A 20,402-nucleotide genomic window follows, 5' to 3' on the forward strand; every position below is an offset into this window, starting at 1 on the left:
TCTCTCTCTTTCCCTCTTTTATCCTTTTTTATATTACTGTCATACCTGTCTGTGCACAGGGTCTACTCCTCCGAATAGACCGAAAGTCTACTTTTCAGTAGACTGAAAGTAGTGCGAGACTGAGGGGATCAGTTTGGACCCACACTATCTCAACATGACCTGAGCATGAGGATTGTGTAGCCCATCCCTGTGAAGACTCATCCGTAGGAATGGCAGCATCTGTCCATGGTCAGGGGAGCCTGAGGAAGGTCAGTGGGTAGTGTGTGTGTGTGTGTGTGTGTGTGTGTGTGTGTGTGTGTGTGTGTGTGACTCATGGGAGAGGCTGTGATGGAGGAAGTGGAATCTGGCCATTGTAGAATAAAACTTGCAACTACAAGGAAACAAAACTTGCTACTACACGTACACATACTTAACATTGAACAATGCCAAATCAAATTCTGTCGATAGAAATAAACCATAAGATGTTATGTGTTAGGGGTTGCAGAGAAAGGACAATGGGTCGGATCCTTGTCTTACATGTAGTTGACCCAGGTTTATGCACCAGCATCACAGATGGTGTCCTGAACACCCGTCCCAGTGAGATTCTTGAGTGGAGAGCCAGGAGAAACACATGAGAAAAAAATACCATGACCCAAATGTCACCAGAAAGATCTGTTAGTGAGCCAGAGCATGAAGAAATGTGGAGGCATTGAGCTATATTTATTACAGAGAATGCTGGTTCGTAAGAATAGATGAACATGTCACAAAGAAAAGGCAGGTACTAGTCAAAATCCAAAAATGTTATCAGACAACAACAACAGGTGATACAGGCACCTGTCAATATCAAAAGTGGGGAATGCAGACATCAAGTCAACACCAACAAGGGGGTGGAACTTCCCTGTTTAAGAACAAAAGTGGCCCGGAGAGATAGCACAGCGGCGTTTGCCTTGCAAGCAGCCGATACAGGACCAAAGGTGGTTGGTTCGAATCCCGGTGTCCCATATGGTCCCTCGTGCCTGCCAGGAGCAATTTCTGAGCAAACAGCCAGGAGTAACCCCTGAGCACCGCCGAGTGTGGCCCAAAAACCAAAAAAAAAGAACAAAAGCACTCACACTGTGTCCTGCAATTGGGCCTGGAATTCTCCAACTACAGTTGGTACAGACAAGGTACACTGGCCATGCTTCATGCACTTCTAGGACCTGCTGGTTCAGAAGAGGGTGTCTGGTCCTTTCACATGAACATGCACTGTCCCCTGTTCCCCTGCAGCTGGTCCGTCTCAGTGTCTCCTCTGACTGAGCCAAGCTTCCAACAACAGAATCCCGAAGACCAACAGGATGAAGCCAGCCATGACCAACCTGATGAGATTCTCCATTGTGTAGTCTCTGGTGGCTGCGACAGGAGGACCAAGAGGTGATAGTGTCAGAATGACCAAATTTCCCAGGACTCCTCCTCTGCATCGCCCCATCATGGAGCCTATCCCTTACTGTGGAGGATGTTGGGCTTACATACATATGCCCTGGATTCAATTCCCAGCACCATATATGGTCCCCCAAGCACTACCAGGAGTCAAACCTGTGCAGAGCCACGTATGCCTGAAATAAAAAAAGGATAAAAAGAGGAAAAGAAAGAGAGAATGAAAGGTGGAGATGGGGGAGGGAGAGAGAGGGAGAGATAAAACAAGAGCAGTTCTATGCTGTCTTTTCTTTCTGGGTTATGACTCGTATTAACGATGGTCAGTAGATGAAATATTTTATCTATTTTTAAGGGTTAGTGGTGAGGCGATGGACTCTGGGTCTATGGTTGGAGTGGATTTATGGTCCAATTATGATTTCTATTTACAGTCCATGGATAGGATGGACTTTGTATTCTACCCTGACAAAGACAGTATTTTGGGCTTGGGGTCACACCTGGCTTTCTCAGGGCTTACTTCGGGCTCTGTTTGCGTCACTTCCACACATATGTGATGTTAGGAATAGAACTGACAGTCTTCGCCACTGCCCAGTCTCTCCTTCCCAGTCATTGTGTCTGATCCCAGCAATCATCTCACTCTCTATGAATCCCTGTGCCCTAGGCCCCACCTTGCTGCACTCTGTCTAAGTCTATGAGTACTTGGTTCCAGTTGACCTTTTGTGCACCCAACAGGGAGCCTCCCTCTGCAGAAGGTCCTGGTGTGAGAAATACGGAGGAAATGCCAGAGACATGCAGAGGTGATATTTCAGAGCTGGGTATTTCCATATTTCCAGGCTTCGTCTCATCATAAGTTTAGCTGTCCCTCAAGCCATTCAATCAAGCAGACATTGTATTTATGCCCAATTTTTGGGTCAGACCTGGCAATGCTCAGGGGCTCACTCCTAGCTCTGCACTCAGGAATCTCACTTGGTGGGAAAAGATTATGATTGGGGATTGAACTGAGCTCAGGTGCATGCAAGAGAAATGTGCTACCTAATTTTAGGCTAGAGGCAAGAACATCTGTGCTGTGTCCAGTGAGTCCAGACCCTGCTATGGTGGTTAGGATTCAGCCCTTCCTGAACCTTACACACTGTCCATGGCTCAGAGCACTGGGAAGCCCCACTCTACCTCGACTCCTCTTTGTCTCATTAAGAGAGCTTGTGTTTTTGTGTAGTCCTAGAGTTCCCACATGGCTGACAGCGTTGACACTCTGATAGGGTGACTCTGATGAATCAGCTGTCCATATGCCAGGACCAGGGATGGGTCAGTCACAGACGGTTTCAGCATCTCCTCTTTCATATCCCAGACCCTCTTCTCTGGATCGCCATAACCTCCTATTACTTTCCAGATCATACAGACAGCCTGAGATGACCATGCCGAGGGGACAGTGGCGGCTATCACCTAGAGCTGCGGGTGGGCACTGGGTTATGACAGCTGATAAGGGCTGTTGCATTTGGAGTTGTAGTGTTTGTAGTTGCCACCATGGACTTAGCTCAAGGGGTGAAAGAAAAATTGTTTCAGGGTGAGGCCATATGTAAGCTCTTCCCTGACAGGGGATTCGAGATACCTGGACCCAGAGTAATCTATAAGTGAAAGACATGGGGTGGAGATTGTCACAGGGCCCCTGGATTTAGAGGCAGGCGGCTACATTCCTGTGCCCCTGGGTCCCTGGCAAACCACAAATAAACCTGCAAGGTGCCTGACTTGTCCTTATCCCCTTGCAGGTTCCTGGGCTTAGCACTTCCCCATCACTTTCCTCATCCTTCTTGTCTCCCTCCTTAGCACCACCTGGTCTGCAATTTTAACTTTTTCCTGGATGCTGCCCCAGAGACTCACCCGTATTAGCCGTGGTTATTGTCTTGCTATCTCCAGAGGGTCCTGGAAGAGAATGAGGGAGGGGTGGGCTGAGCCCAATACCCCCATTTCCTCTCCTGGAACAGCCCACCCAGACTTTAGCTCACCCTAAGGGTGGAAGGGATGACAGAATCTAAGGGGATACATCTTTGACCATTCTAGCTCCCCATCCCTCCCACCAAAGCCTCAGGGGACATGGCCTTGAGCTGACCATGAAGAAGGGGACAGAGTCGGGTCTCACCTGAAACCCAGAGATGCAGGGGGGCACTAGGGTGTGACAACCTGTAGGGGCTGAAGCTGTTGGAGCTGTAGCAGCTGTAGGTGCCATTGTGTGCTGAGGTCACAGGGTGGAAGGAGAACTTGGCCTTGATTATCTCCTCTGTAATATTCATTTTGGCACGAAGTGGGGGGTTGACTGCCCCCTCCTTGGCCAGCAGGAAAGTGTCCCTCCAGCCTCTGGACAGACACAACAGTGTCACATTGTCTCCTGGGGACATCAAGGGGCTTGGCTCCACTGAGAGGGATGGAGTGTAGGGGAGCTGTCCTAGAAGAGGAAGGCATAAAGGACCCCAGTCAGAGCCAAGCTCCAGGGCCTATCTCTAGGACCCTATCCTCCAGGTCTCTGTATTGCTTTTCCTGAAGATGCCACACCCCTGACCTACCATCACGGAGTCCGTAGGGAACCATGGCACCTCACCTGCCACCAGGATGTCTAGAGGGTCACTGGGCTCTGACCACATTGGGGGTGGCCATTTCCCCAAATGCAGTGGTATTGGCCCCCATGGTAGATGCTCACAGAGTCCATGGTGAAGTTGGCCCGAGAGAACCCAGCATCTGTGTGGCAGCTGGGGACCTGGTGGAGGTTCTGGCCCTTCTCCTTAGACAGAGCCAAGATGTCATAGGCCACCTCAGAGTGATACTGCAGGATCAGGGGTCCTGGGGTCACGATCAGGCCCTGTGGGCTCAGCAGGGAGGGTTTTCTAGTTGTACCTGCAGAGACAGAGAATGGCCGGGTCGCACTTCACCCTTTGTCCTGTCCTATTCTGGTGACATTGTCCTCCCAACCTGAGTGTCTACTCCAAGACACCCATGCTCCCTTACCCACTCGCTCACATGTGCCTCTCCATCTGAGTAAAGACCCCCAAAATTCCAGGTAATTGCAAAACCAGGATGGACCAGGATGAACCTCACCTGAGACCTGGAGCTGTAACGTGTTGCTGGGGGGCGACCACAGCTGGGGTGTCTCTGAGTAATAGACATAACACTTGAACAACCACCTGCGTCTGGGGGTCATGGGGCCCACATTGAACAGGACCTTGTGCTGCCCATTGGCAAGGTAAGTTTCCTGGGGGTCTCGAGATCTCCCTCCTGAGTCAGGACAAAGCTGTCAAATCTCAGCCATGAATTGTGGCCTTATTCTCCCAGTCTTCCTGTGTAACCTGATCTCACTTGCAAGACCCCTCCCATTCCTGGGAGTGGTCTTGGGAAGGTTAGATAAGGCCTTTGAGCCAAGGGATTAGGCTCTTTTGGTCTTTGCCAGCATGGAGGTCAGAGGGAAGATGACTGAAAGGAGTTAAGATACAGGGCAAGATAAAAATGGCATGCGTAAATGGTTAGCAGCCACATCTGTTGGCTAGGGCTAAATAAAGATGTTATCCCTCTGGAAGCCCACCTGTGAGTGAGTTCAATACCCATTGCTTTCCTGGACCCAGACCCGCCAGTTAATGGGGGATGAAGCCATGTGGCCAGGGCCTAAAACAAAGGCCTCCATCTCCCCATCCAAGCCCAGCATAAGGGCTTAATGCGACATCCTAGCGCTCGAACTGTGATCTGAATCCTAGACCCAACAAAACAGCAAATATGGTGAGATTTCTGCTTTCAGTTTAATTTTGGCTCTTTTCAAATGTACTGATCCCAAAACCCTGGGCCACGTGGAACCATGTTCAAAGTGCGACCACTTCCAGGGGCACACAGGCCATTAAAACAGAAGAGGGGAAAACTTGAATCACCCCAATCTGTGGCCCAGAACTGAAACTTTGTTGCCAAAAATCCTTTTTCCAAAGATTTCAGCCTCCTCAAAGACTGATAAAAGGCTTTGGTTGGAAAAGTATGAGGAAGAAAAATCTTCCTTAAATAGACTGACTCCTGAGCATGACCTTTGGCTTGAATTTGAATTTTGACTTCAAAAATTTCAGACTGGACTTTTAGTTTCAATCACTTTGAATTCAACATCAAAACACACCCCGTGAAAGAAGCTGAGGCCAAGAGGATCAGCAGAAAAATGCCCGTCCTGCAGGCAGCTGCTATCAGCCAAGAACTCCAGCTTGTGGCAGAGAAGTGGTGGAAAGCGCCTAATCTGGCCCAAAGTGGCGAGCCTGGGATCCACCCTCCAAATCAAAAAGGTGAAACAGCACAAGCTGACAGGCTGCGGGACCTGGGACCACATGGTCAACAAAAAACGGAGTGAGCAAACTGTCTGTGGGGCCTAAGACTATGGAAGTAAAACCACGTGGTAAGAGCAGCGTGGGACAAATTCAGCGTCTGGACATTTGGTTTTAGGTGAAGGAATTTCACAATTGGTGTTGGTAATGGGAAAAAATTAGGTTGTAGTGTAAAAAAGTTTTAGAAAGGGGAGAAATAACAGTAAAGCCCAAACGAACAATCTATAACTGCCTGCATCTAACTTTAATCTAAGTCATGTTCTTGCCAATTTAATGTGCTTTATTATTTTCCATGGTTAGTATTTCCATTGGTATAATGTTTTACTGTGTATTTTTAATATATTAGCCTGTTTTAAAATGTATGTTCTGCATTTTTTGCTGTAGTACTTGAGTTTAGGGAAGGTTTAATAGAAACAAAAGTTTCCCAAGAAATAGGTTATATAGTATTAAAAGTATAGGAACATGAAAGTTCCGGTAAAGTGCTTGGTAAAAAGCATTGAAAAAAAATTTAAGTTACAGGTGTATAGTATATTTTGCAGAAATGTTACACTTTTGAAAAGGGCTGGTATATTAATTTTCTTTTTTTTTTTTTTTGTGGTTTTTGGGTCACACCCGGAAGTGCTCAGGGGCCACTCCTGGCTCCATGCTCAGAAATTGCTCCCGGCAGGCACGGGGGACCATATGGGACGCCGGGATTCGAACCGATGACCTTCTGCATGAAAGGCAAACGCCTTATCTCCATGCTATCTCTCCGGCCCCTGGTATATTAATTTTCACTTTATTACATTGTTGCTATGGAAATATGACCTGCCTTTGGCTGTAGGCAGAAGTCACATAACTTATGCCTTTTGTCTTTATGTAAAAAAATAGGGGCAGATGTGGCCCCACCCTCTCATTCTTCCTGTATAACCTGATTGCACCTGCAAGACCCAGCCCATTCCTGGGAGTGGTCTTGGGAAGGTTAGATAAGGCCTTTGGGCCAAGGGATTAGTCTCTTTTGGTCTTTGCCAGCATGGAGGTCAGAGGGAAGACGGCTGAAAAGAGTTAAGATGTAGGGCAAGCTAAAAATGGCATGCGTAAATGGTTAGCAGCCACATCTGTTGGCTAGGGCTAAATAAAGATGTTATCCCTCTGGAAGCCTGCCTGTGAGTGAGTTCAATACCTGTCGCTTTCCTGGACCCAGACCCGCCAGTTAATGGGGGGTGAAGCCACGTGGCTGGGGCCTAAATCAAAGGCCTCCATCTCCCCATCCAAGCCCAGCATAAGGGCTTAATGCAACAATGATCTCACTGGAGGGTCACGTTCCCCCCTGATGCCACAATAGGGCTTGAAAGGACTGAAAGGGATGGTTTGCTACAGCTTCCTAGGAGGAAACAAGGGTTGCAGGGTCACTCTCACACCTTGAGTGTCAAACTCTCCCTCGGCTGCCAGGTGAGGGCAGTACCTAGGCCCAGTGAGTCTCACCTGTGACCACCAGCTCCAGGGGGTCACTGTACTCTGACCAGCTGGCAGGGCTGAGATAATAACAGCGGTAAGTCCCTGCATAGGCTTCTGTCATGGAGGGGACAGAGAACTTGGCAAAGTCCCCAGACACCAGAAGGTCACAGGGCTCCCCAAAGGAACCAAAGAGCCTGGCTCAGTCCAGAGGGTGGGTCTGGGGAGGGTTCTTGAATAAAAGGAGAGTTTGGTCACAGACATGCCCCAATCCCAGTTGTCATGCCAGAACCCATACATCTCTCACCCCCCCCAAACAGCTGTTTCCTGTATCAACTGTGGGTTCTGTCCTGGGGTCCCTGGGTCTGGGGTCACACTCACCTTTCTGCACTGGTTTCCTGGTGCCTATACTCAGCCCTGGAGGGAGAGATCCTGTGATAGTCCATCCTGAGTCCCGAGGGAACCTTCTCACTGTGCTCCCTGAGTCCCAAGTCCTCCCTGAGGCTCACCAAGACAGAGCAGGGTCATGAGGGGTTCATGGCGTGTCCTCTTGTCCCAGCAATGCCCTAGTGGGACTTGGTGTCCACAGTACAGACACAGGGTGTGTTCCTGGCTGGTTCTGTTGGTCACAGAGTGTCACGTCAGAGCCTTGGGAATGGGAACTGCCTCTGTGGAACGAAACTCTGTTTCAGGGGAGCAGCTGAGAAGTGACTTCCCCAGCTGCTCCTTTCGGAGAGAACATAGACCTCTCCTTCCCCACACCCCATTGTATTCCCCTCCTTGACATTAGCTCTCTGGAGTCTCACATTAGATGGGGTCTCCAATAGCATCAGGCACTATTGAGAAAATGGGTACCATTATGTGTACCTCGTTGTGGGGCAGAAATCCCAGAGGACACCCCTTTACCACCACTTCCTTTTCCTCCTTCATACCTCCCTGCACCCCCACCCACAAGACTGTATCCCAGTCTTGTCATGGGTCCTGCTGCATGTGTGGACCTTAAGCAGGCAGGGACGGTGATTTACATGTCCCTGTGGATCCCACTGCAGGAATGAGCAGTTGTGTCACTCTCTGAGCCTCAGTTTCCCCCCAGGATTCTGGTGTCTTGGTCTCCCTCTTCACTGTGGGGTGACTGTGCAGAATTGGGTATTTCCTGAGCAGGGGCTGGAGTTGGTTGTGCACAGGAAGGAAACGGGTTTGACTCACCTGCAGTGACCTTCCCCCTGTCATTGACCAACATCACTTACCGTGGGACCAACATGAAGCTTGTGCTCCCTTGAAATGCAAGACCTAAAATTCAGACTCCCCAGTAGGGGCTAAGTTGGGTTATAGAACGTGGCTCAAGATTCCATTTTGGGACCCCCACCCTGGCCTCCAGGAGGTGGTGCAACATGGGGACCGTAATGGAACTAGCACCTTGTCTTTATGTGTCTGGTGGACAAAAGTATCTTGTCCTGAGCTTATCCCTAGCCCTACCATCCTCAGGGTCTCACACATGAGGGAACCCTGCCCTGTGAGAGACAGATATGGACTCTGGGAATGGGGGTCAGAGGCCCCCCCACTAGCCAAGACCGTGGTGTCTCCAGAAAGTCTGTGGGAGCAGAGGCTTCTAGCAGGACAGTCCCAAGGAAGGTCCTTCAAGTCCTGACAAAGGTCCCCCAAGTCCTGATTGTCTTTTTCCATTTCAGGGAGGGATTTAGCAGGAGGGTGAGTAATATTGAACTTCAGTATCTAAGCATTAGGAGTAAAGATAGAACACAGGCTGAATTAAAAAATACCAAACTGTGCGGATGTATATTCACTCATGTGTGCCTATATGTTTTCCTTGCTAACATTGCAGTGGTTAGGGATGACTCCTGGCTGTATGGTCATGACTGCAGTCTTGGGCTTCCCAATGTGGTGCTGGGGCTGTACCTGGTCTCCTACATAAATAGCCAGAGTCCCCTGAAACTTCACCCTCTGGTCAGTATTTTCTTGGCCATGATATCTATTAATTCTCATTACCTACTCCTGCAGCCTGTCAAGAACTGACTTTGGTCCACTCACAAAAACACCCAAGTGCCAGAGATTGAATAAGGGGCTGCTTTTTGATAGGCTTCTGTCCTATTTTGAGGCCAGGTGCTATGTAGGAAAGGGAGCCCCCAAGGCATGGAAGTTCTTGAGGTGTAGTACAGCCTAGAGATGGGATGTGAAGAAGGACCCTATCACTGTTGAGGCTCACATGGACCCCCATGGAGGCTGCTCCAGGAACAAATTCCAGGAAAGGAGGCTCAGAGAAGACCATCATCTTCAAAACTGGCCACATTAACAGTAGGATCCTGTTTGGTAGAAGGTCCATGTTGGGCAGTGGGAGTGGGGTGGGAGAGCATCTCTGTAAAGTCAACTTGGAACAAAAATGCAGCACACACATATGTTCCAGATCCACACAGAAGCACACATGTGCTTCCAGATGTCCCCTCCTGAAGTAAAACTTTCCTGCTTTAGTTTGAATGTACTGGGGCTTTCTCCCCCCTTTGGACAAGCCTGAACATGGTCGTCTGTCTTTTCTCATCCTCAGAATACTACCTCTGTTTTCTTCTCTACTCATCTCTCCTGAAATTCTTTTCTGTGATGAAGGCAAAGAACTCAAAAGGCCTGAGTCAGTCTAGGGTGGACTTTCTGGTGAACATGCTTGGACTCGGGATGCAGAAACAAGCTTTGCAGATTCAGGAGTAGCCTCACAACCACAACTCAGTGCAGAGCATTGGTGAGATGAGTCTCAGGTGCTGAGGTCCATTCAGTTGCAGCAACAGGGAATGAGGTCATCAGGTTGCCATGACAAGAAGTCACTGCCAGCATTGGGGATACCCCAGGAGATCCCAGCCCCTGAATCTTCCCATGTCAGTCTATTATGTCCAAGACTGAGGGTATCAGGTTGGATCTACTTTATTCCAGAGTGAACTGACCATGAGGATCCTGTGGCCCATCCCAGTGAAGGCTCATATGTTTCAATATCAGGAGATGCTCATGGTCATTGAGGTTGGGAAACCTGGGGAAGGGCAATGGTGTGTGTGTGTGTGTGTGTGTGTGTGTGTGACAATGGGAGAGGCCTTGATGGAGGAACTGGAATGTGGCCATTGTAGACTAGAAACCTCAGGGTCCCTCAGGCTCCCTGAGATTTTTTCTGGCTCCTACAAGTTCAGACTCCCTGCATTTCTCTCAGACTCACTCAAGCACCCTAAAGCTCCTCAGATTTTTTACACTACCTCAAGATCCCTCAGGATCCCTCAAACTAAATTAGATTCCCTCACATTTACGTCCAAGCTAGAAGAACATCAGGAACATGGGAACACCATTGGACTTCAGGTGTGGTAAATTTCTGTAAAAGGCAAAGGAGACCCAATTCTTCAAACCACACTTAGGAAATAATATAAAAATAAAGTATTTCACACAATCTAGATTTTCACAAAACATAGAGGTAATCAAATAAAATTTGTCATCTGTAACAACAGAAAATAATGTGCTCAGAGTCTTTCTGTAAGATATAGTTGATGGGGCCGGGTAGGTGGTGCTGGAGGTAAGGTGTCTGCCTTGCAAGCGCTAGCCAAGGAAGGACCGTGGTTCGATCCCCGGCGTCCCATATGGTCCCCCCAAGCCAGGGGCGATTTCTGAGCACATAGCCAGGAGTAACCCCTGAGCGTCAAACGGGTGTGGCCCAAAAAAAAAAGATATAGTTGAGGAACCATTTATAAAATTAGAATGTTGAGGATAATTCGTTGAGTATATAAAAGGGCTGGAAACATTGGGATCCAGAGAGAACAGGGGAGGAGGCCTGTGTTCACATGAGTTCCTGGAAGAAGGCAGGAGGAGGATGTGGTTGGGCTGGATGAATGAGTAGAAAGAACCAGCAGGTTCTCAGGTGCAAGGATAGAGAATTAATCCTTAAGCCTTGACATTTGAAGGCCAGTGAAGGATCCAATTGGAGCTGACCATGAAGAGGAAAATACCAACATGGGAGAGAACCTCAGTTGTTCTCTTGAAGACCAAGACCAAGTGGGCTTATTCACTGGCATCATGTGTATCTCCTGAAGGAGAAAAAAGGCCCAGGCAGAGGCTCATAAAAGCCATCTTGTGCATAGGAGACACAGGGCATATGAGCTTGTGTGGGTCTATGTCTCCCCTGTAAACTCATTGTGGGTCTCACTGTCCTAAGCAATGAGAAAGTTTAGCAACCAGAGTATATTTCCTCTTTGTGGGACTTGAGAAAGTGTCTTCATGTCCCACAACAAAAGGGAAACTAAAATGAGATATTTCTGGCATGTGGGGCTATGAGATTTTCTCTTTCAGATCACAAAGGGGTTATGGGAGAATGAAAGTGAGGACATTGGTGACAGAAAGTTGCACTGGTGAAGCAAAGTGAATTCTATGGCTGAAACCCAATTCAAAAATGTTTGTAACTATGGTGTTAAAATAAATAAATAATTATTAAAATAACAGCAAAAAGAGGGTCTGGTCCTTCCACAGGAGAGTGCACTGTCCCTCTGTTCCCCCCCCCCCCCGCAGCTGTTCTAGCTCAGCATCTCCTCTGACTGAGCCAAGCCTCCGATAGCAGAATCCAAAGGAACAGCAGGATAAAGTCAGCAATGCCCAACCTGATGAGATTCTCCACACTGTGGTCCTGGGTGGCAGCAACAGAAGGTTTAAGGGGTGATAGTTTTAGGATGCCCAAGATTCCCAGGGCCCCCTTCTCTTATTGCCATATCAGGGAGCCTCTTCCCTACTGGGTCCCCTGTGTGGAGGTCAACCTACCCTCAGTTCAATTCCTAGCACCACATATGATCCCCAAGCACTACTGGGAGTAAACCTTCAGTACAGCCAGTTGTGCCAGAACTAAAAAGGACAGAAAAAGAGATGGAGAAAGAGTTGGAGAGGAAGAGTGATAAAGCCAAGAGCACTTCTGTGTTGTCTGTTCTCTCTGGGAATGACCTCCAAAGACAATAGTCAGGAGATAGAACATTGCATCATTTTAGAAGGGTCAGAGATCAGGTGATAAACTCTGGGTTTATTTTTGGGGTAGATTTGGGGCCCGGTTATGATTCCAATTTATGGTCAGTGGATAGAGTAAATTTGTATCTTTCTCTGACAAAACTAATAATTGTATTTTGGGAGTTGGGACCACATGTGTCTGCGATCAGGGCTTCCTCCTGTCTCTGCTTGGGTCACTCCTTCCCTTATGTGGTGTGAGAAATAGAACTTAAAGTCCTCCCCACAACCCGTTCTTTCCTCCCCAGTCACTGTGTCTAATCTCAGGAGACACTTTACTCTGTGCATCCCTGAGTGCCCCATGCTCCACCTTACTGCCCTCTGTCTCAGTCCATGGGAACATAGTTTCAGGTGAGCTTTTGTGGAGCCCCAATGAAGAGTTTCACATTGCAGAAGGTCCCAGTGTGAGAGAAACTGCGGAGATGCCAGGAACATGCAGAGCTGAGATTTCTGGGCTCGGTTTCTATACATTTCCATGCTTCACCCTCTCGAGTTCAGTTGTTTCTAAGTCCAATGAGCCAGGGAAGCACTGTGCCTGAGGAGATCCTGGCCCCCTCCCTTGGCCAGATTGTAGGTATGATAGCTGATCTCAGAGCAACACTGCAGGGTCAGTGTTTGTCCTGGCTCATGATCAGTTCCTGCAGGTGTAAAGGCTGGAACACAGTTCCAGAAAAAGAGCTTAACCTTTCTGAAAGGCTGGGCAAGGTGAAAATTCCCATAATGGCTCATTATATTCTTGGTATAACTATCATGTGATATCTTGTACTTTTCCGCTGCCTCAGAATGTCTTAGCAGATGTTATGCCCTTATAAGAAAATGTTAAATCGTCCCCTACCCCCTCTCTCCTCCTTATGGTATATAAAAACTAACAAAGAAAGCCACAAGGTCTTTTGCCTGAACCTGGTTACAGCAAGGCACTGGACCCTGACTGGTCAGAATAAACTGGAACTGCCTATGTGCTTTACAGAGGTGTCAGTCTCTTCATTAACCCATGCTGAGACTCTTGGGTAGAGTCCTCCGAACCTTTTCATTTGGTGAGCCAGCCAGGATGCTCTTTTGATCCGTCTCTGTGGGTTAGTGAACCGACTGCACCTGGTATGTTCCAGTTTCCTCCTTCTCTTGGTCTCTCTTGCTGTTGATCTCTCCCCTGGTTTTAAGGTTCTGAATCTTTCATTGTGTTTCTATGTTTGGTTGGAGTGTGATTAGTGACCAAGGGTTTGAGGTCCCTACTTGATGAGGTTCCAAGTAGTAAAGAGCCAACGGGCTCTGGTGCTATAGGTCAGGGCCCTGGAGGCAACCCCAGGTGCATAATAGGTGGTGGGAAGGCATTCTCATCACCTGAGTGTGGACAGTGTAAAGGGTTGGGTCCGATTTTGGTTTCTTGCTTATTGTTGTCTTTAATTTTTGTTGAATCGTTATGGGTCAACAACAGGCAACCCCTCTATCCCTTACTCTGGACCATTTGTCCGAGGTCAGGAGCAGAGTGCAAAATCACTCATTGGTCTGAAAGTAAAACCCCAGGAACTTTCCTTCCTGGCCAAGAAAGGAAAGTAGCAGACCACCTGTGCAGCAGAGTGGCCCACTTTTAAGTTGGATGGCCAGCTAGGGGTCATTCCATCGTGACTTGATTCTAAAAGCTAAAGTGTTAAGAAATGCATTCGTTGGAAATGTTCCAGTGTGGCACCATTGGCAGTCTGTTTGTTTTTTTTTCTTTTTTTTTGGGGTCTGTGGTTCTGTGTTCCATGTTTTCTTTGATTTAAACATGGAGGGAAACTCTAGAAAAAATGCTACCTCTCCTTAGGCCAAAAATTGTGTATTACACCAGCTTTGTTATTCTAGGGACATGGCAGAGGGTGTTGGAGATCGTAAACCCCAGATTTCTCCATTTCTTCCAGGTTTTCATTTTTAGTGGCATAGAGTTTCTCAAAGTAGCTTCTGATTACCCTTTGAATCTCTATCATATCACTAGTGATCTCTCCTTTTTAATTCCTAATATGAGTTATCAAGTTTCTCTCTCTTTCTTTGTCAGTTTTGCCAGTGGTCTATCAATCTTGTTAATTTTTTTCAAAGAACCAACTTCTGCTTTTGTTGATCTTTTGGATTGTTTTTTGGTTTCCACTTCATTGATTTCTGCTCTCAGCTTTGTTATTTCCTTCTGTCTCCCTATTTTTGGGTCCTTTTGTTGAGTACTTTCTAATTATATGAGCTGTGTCATTCAGCTATTCAGGTATGCCTCTTTTTCTTTCCTGATGTGTGCTTGCAAAGCTATAAATTTTCCTCTCAGTACTGCTTTTGCTGTGTCCAATAGGTTCTGATAGTTTGTGTCTCCATTGTCATTTGTTTTCAGGAAGGTTTTGATTTCCTTTTTGATTTTATCTCGGCCCCACTGGTTATTTAGTATTAGGCTGTCTAACTTCCAGGTATTAAAGTTCTTCTTCTGTGTCCCTTTGTAGTTCACATATAATTTCAGGGCCTTGTGGTCAGCGAAGTTAGCCTGCAAAATTTCTATCCTCTTGATATTATGGAGGTATGTTTTATGTGCTAGCATGTAGTCTATCCTGGAGAATGTCCCATGTACATTAGAGAAGAATGTGTGTCCAGGCTTCTGGGGGTGGAGTGTCCTGTATATATCTACTAGGCCTCTTTCTTCCATTTCTCTGTTCAGGTCTAGTATATTCTTGTTGGGTTTTAGTCTGGTTGACCTGTCAAGTGTTGACAATGCTGTGTTGAGGTCTCCCACAATTATTGTGTTGTTATTGATATTATTTTTCAGATTTGTCAACAATTGTATTAAATATTTTGCTGGCCCCTCATTAGGTGCATGTATGTTTAGGAGAGTAATTTCTTTCTGCTGTACTTATCCCTTGATTAATACAAAATGTCCATGTTTGTTCCTTACAACTTTTCTAAGTAGCCCCAGATTTCTCAATGGTCATCAGGGATAAATTTTCCCTAGAGAATTTCTGGACTTTGCAATCACCCAGTTTTCCTGCCATGTGTTAGTTAAGGCCAGAAAAAGATGAACATGTGACTAGAGAAAGGAGCAAAGGCTAACTGGCCGCTTTTTTGGCTGAAAAGGAAAAAAAAGGTGCCTTCTTTTTAACTCCGCATCCTGGAGAGATGAGAGTTTATCTAAAAAAAAAAAAAAAAAAAAAAAAAGAAATCCACCCAGCCCTCAAGGCAGGGTTAGTTATTATCTTTTCAGACTCATCTGGCTGGGGGTGTGTGGTTGTAGACAGAGTAATTCCAGTGGGTCCTTTACATATCAAAGAAAAGACTGGAGCTAAGGGAGAAAGTTTTTATTTAGTTAAAGGCTGGGAGTCAAAAAGAAAAAAATTGAGCATTTAAATTTCTCTGACTTAGAAGTTTCTTTCTTTTTTTTTTTTTTGTGTTTTTTTTTTTTTTTTTTGGGTCACACCCGGCAGTGCTCAAGGGTTTTTCCTGGCTCTGTGCTCAGAAACTGCTCCTGGCAGGCACGGGGGACCATATGGGACGCCGGGATTCGAACCGATGACCTTCTGCATGAAAGGTAAACGCCTTACCTCCATGCCATCTCTCCGGCCCCTGACTTAGAAGTTTCTTAAGATGAACAATTGGGTGGAAAATGTTGAAAGTTATTGTGGTTGGCCTTTTTTTTTTTTTTTAAATAGTATTGTTTATTTTGTGAAATGCATGTTATTGTTAAAGCAACTCAATTCTATTTCAAGCTTATCTCACCAAATTTAACAGTTGGTCTTAAAATAGCTTTAATGTAAAAATCTTAATGGTACTAGGTTGTAAATATCTGAAAAAAATAACTGTGTTAAATATTTTTAATAACTGCCATAAGAATAATTTGGTCCCGCTAGGTGCAAAATATTTAGCAAAGTGGTTCCAAATTGGCAGCAGACAATTTAAAGCTCTGTTCCTAGAGCCCTAATATTGGGTTCTAGGCTGTAAATTTGGAAAGCTGGTCCTTATGGAAAGGCTAGTTCTGAGTTGGGTGCATGTGGTGGTTTTTAGCAGCAAGACAGCTCCCAGAGGATGAGTGAAGAAGTTAAAAAGAAAAGAAGCCAGAAAAATAGCATAAAGGTAGGGCATTTGCCTTGCATGCAAAAGAAATGTAGCTCAAATTCCAGCATGGTCTCAAGCACCGCCGGGTGTGGTGGTGCGCACCTGTAGTCCCAGCTACGCGGAAGGCTGAGGCCGGAGATTTAATTGCTTAAGTCCAGGAGTTCTGGGCTGCAGTGCGCTATTCCAATTGGGTGTCCGCACTAAGTTCGGCATCAATATGGTAACCCCCCGGGAGTGGGGGACCACCAGGTTCCCTAAGGAGGGGCAAACCGGCCCAGTTAGGAAACGAAGCAGGTCAAAGCTCCCGTGCTGATCAGTAGTGGCTGAATGAAGAAAGTTTAAGGATGTGCAAAAGGAACCGAGAATCAAACTAAATGATTAAACCTTGGTTAAATTAGTTAATGTGTTGCATTAAAAAGAGTTTAAATGTTTTAAAATATGTTATAGTGTTCTCATGTTATTGGGTGAAAATGGGGTAATAAGAAATCTTATAAACATCTAAAAAATAAAAGCTAGTTTTAAGGGAAATAGTCAAAAAATTTAAAAGAATCATTGAGGTTCAGTTTAAAAGTTTTTGAAAGTTTGTGATTTTTTTTAATTTTTTTTATTTTTGGGCCACACCCGGTAATGCTCAGGGGTTACTCCTGGCTATGTGCTCAGAAGTTGCTCCTGGCTTGGGGGACCATATGGGACACCGGGGGATCGAAACGCGGTCCGTCCAAGGCTAGCGCAGGCAAGGCAGGCACCTTACCTTTAGCGCCACCGCCCGGCCCCCGTGATTGTTATTTATAAATTCTTTAAAAGTCTAAATATGCCAGAAGTAGTGAGCATTCTTTCTGGTATTCAGAATTAATTTGTGTAACAAGAATTGCTGGTGCCTTCTGCCTATAAACCGAGGCCAGAAGACTAAGTAAACTTCTATTTTCTATATGTTAAATTAAGTGTAATTAAAATGTTATTTTACAATTTTCATTATTTGCAACCAAGAACATTAATATTTGTTTCACAAGAGGCTTTTTAAATATGGTCATGGTTTAAAGAATTTAAAAATATAAAATATTTTGTTATAAAAAGATTCTAGAATTTTCTGTGCAAATTTAAGTAATATTTGCCTTTTCTCTTTTCCTAGAACCTTTCAGTACCATTTTATGTCACGGCATCATGTTGCTTTGCACAAGATACAAGCAGATGGCTTTCCTCTCTGCATGAGGAGTAATCCCCATGCAGACAGGATATCTTAAAATTAGTGAGGGGACCCCAAAGCTCTCTTTCAGAGGAATAATTGGAGTTGAGGTGGTGTGACAAGCAGGCACCCTTAAGCATTTGGCTGTGAAGACCGGGAAGACACCAAGATGAATGGCCTGAGTAAGGAAATTGAAAATTTTTCTAGAAGTTTCTGAATCTGCACTAACTGTCCACAGCCTGTGGGCCTTGCTCTCATCTTCTACCCTCAGTGTCAAGAAAAGAAAAAAAGAGGATTTAAGGTCAGTTTCTTCCAAACCTGAAGGGGAGTGGAACAGACAGGCCACCTCTGAAAATTCCTACAGAGAATGAGATGCTCACGGCCATCTGCAACATCATCATGCTGAACTGACCAACTCATCAGCCAACATAATAAACCTGCTGTGTCTACAACCTATCCTCAGAAAAACTCTGTTGTCCCAGATGAAGATTTCTCCAACAATGCTGTATATTGTGCAAAGAAAAAAAAAGCCAAAAGTTATTCAAATATCTGGCAAGATACAAGGTAAAGGTGAAGAGAAAAACTATTTTTGTAGCTAATTAAAATTCTAGTGGGCCTAACTTAAAACCCACTTCTTTGAAGTAACTTATGTAAAAATGTTCTTACTAGTTGTACTAGAGCGGATCATAAATTGCAAATGCAAGCATTAGTCTGACTAAAGTAACTCAAATCTGTGTTTATTAATAATATTATGATGCTTTAATTACTGGTGCTTAATTTGTGCTATCATTATAGACAATAAGGACAGCTGTGCCATTCAAGTTGTTCCATTTACTGCTCCAGGGCCTGATTGGGTTAAGTAATATTCCCCTATCTAATTAGTCTAATCCTTTTCAGGTGTTAAGACTGCAAAAGTAAACCAGTTAACTGCTCATTAAGAAAAATATGAGGGCCCGGAGAGATAGCACAGCGGTGTTTGCCTTGCAAGCAGCCGATCCAGGACCAAAGGTGGTTGGTTCGAATCCCGGTGTCCCATGTGGTCCCCTGTGCCTGCCAGGAGCTATTTCTGAGCAGACAGCCAGGAGTAACCCTTGAGCACTGCCGGGTGTGACCCAAAAACCAAAAAAAAAAAGAGATTTCACCCTATCTAAAAATTAAAACTACAGTCCCTTGCCAGCCTAAAGTAGCTACAGAAAATTGATCTTCGACCACGTTCCCTTTAGTAATTTCTAGGATAATAAAATCTAGGGAAAAATGAAGCAAAATGGTCATCAGAAGAAGCTACCAGGGAAATAAGGGGGAAAGAAAGGCCACAGAAATTAATAAACCAAGTTGACAATTAAAGATAACATTATGCCTATCTATCCCAGAGGTTGAAGCAGGTAGCAAAAATAAGCCAACCCTAACATTTAACAAAGATGGATAGTATAAGGAAAGGAGCAAAAATTATGCTTCCCTTGGTAATGTTAAGAGTAAGAAAATTATTACTAGATATGAAATTTTTTCATCTCTGTCTGACCCAGTGTAGAAAAGGCAACTGAAGTTTTTTTTTTTTTTTTTTTTTTTTTTTTTTTGGTTTTTGGGCCACACCCTGTGATGCTCAGGGGTTACTCCTGGCTATGCGCTCAGAAGTTGCTCCTGGCTTCTTGGGGGACCATATGGGACGCCGGGGGATCGAACCGCGGTCCATCCTAGGCTAGCGCAGGCAAGGCAGGTACCTTACCTCCAGCGCCACCGCCCGGCCCCAAGGCAACTGAAGTTTAGGGCTCTATTGTTCTCTCTACCCCAACAACCCTTTAAGTTGCAGGATTAAAGAAAAAAAAAAGCAGAAGCCTTATCTTAGTGGTAAAATTCATAGCCTGAATAAGAAAACCCTGAAGATCCAGCTGAATCAGCTCATAGAACCAGAACAGAAGGCAGACAATCCTGCTGTTCCTGCAGTAGTGACCATGACTGCACAGCAACTAGCAAGAATGACACCCTCTTACCCAGACTGTGGATAAAGGGGGTTGTGGGCCTGGCTAGTGGAAGTGCGGGGTTAGCAATCACCTTAGAGAGCTATAAAATTTTTTTATTTTACATCTTTGATTTTCTGGGGCATGAATCTCTCCATTCCCCTGAATTTTTTTTAATTTTTTAAATTTTTATATATTTTATTTAAACTCCTTGATTACATACATGACTGTGTTTGGGTTTCAGTCATGAAAAGAACACCACCCATCACCAGTGCAACATTCCCATCACCAATGTCCCAAGTCTCCCTCCTCCCCACCCGACCCCCACCTGTACTCTAGACAAGCTTTTTATTTCCTCATATATTCTCATTATTAGGACAGTTCAAAATATAGTTATTTCTCTAACTAAACTCATCACTCTTTGTGGTGAGCTTCCTGAGGTGAGCTGGAACTTCCAGCTCTTTTCTCTTTTGTGTCTGAAAATTATTATTGCAAGAGTGTCTTTCATTTTTCTTAAAACCCATAGATGAGTGAGACCATTCTGCGTTTTTCTCTCTCTCTCTGACTTATTTCACTCAGCATAATAGATTCCGTGTACATCCATGTATAGGAAAATTTCAAGACTACATCTCTCCTAACAGCTGCATAATATTCCATTGTGTATATGTACCACAGTTTCTTTAGCCATTTGTCTGTTGAAGGGCATCTTGGTTGTTTCCAGAGTCTTGCTATGGTAAATAGTGCTGCAATGAATATAGGTGTAAGGAAGGAGTTTTTGTATTGTATATTTGTGTTCCTAGGGTATATTCCTAGGAGTGGTATAGCTGGATTGTATGGGAGGAGAGCTATAAAAATTGTCTCAGCAACTGATGTCCAATGTAAAAATGATATATCAGTCTATTAAAAATTTACAAGATCAACTGAATTCCCTAGCTGAAGTAGTCCTCCAAAATAGGAAAGGCGGGGCTGGCGAGGTGGCGCTAGAGGTAAGGTGTCTGCCTTGCAAGCACTAGCCAAGGAAGGACTGCGGTT

General features: G+C 45.4%; 2 protein-coding genes across 2 annotated transcripts in view; both read right to left on the reverse strand.

Annotated features, from left to right (window-relative positions):
- Positions 1-20,402, reverse strand: part of LOC126028684 (leukocyte immunoglobulin-like receptor subfamily A member 6) — a 151,770-nt gene that overhangs the window by 50,937 nt on the left and 80,431 nt on the right. The gene's annotated exons all lie outside the window — the stretch shown is intronic.
- LOC126027533 (leukocyte immunoglobulin-like receptor subfamily B member 4) lies at positions 1,256-7,421 on the reverse strand. The gene is given in 6 exon segments (XM_049786523.1): positions 1,256-1,368; positions 3,265-3,306; positions 3,524-3,791; positions 7,043-7,086; positions 7,188-7,304; positions 7,307-7,421. Coding segments are annotated over 6 exon segments (699 nt in total).

Source organism: Suncus etruscus, chromosome 14 (genome assembly GCF_024139225.1).
Source record: "Suncus etruscus isolate mSunEtr1 chromosome 14, mSunEtr1.pri.cur, whole genome shotgun sequence".
NCBI lineage: Eukaryota > Metazoa > Chordata > Mammalia > Eulipotyphla > Soricidae > Suncus > Suncus etruscus.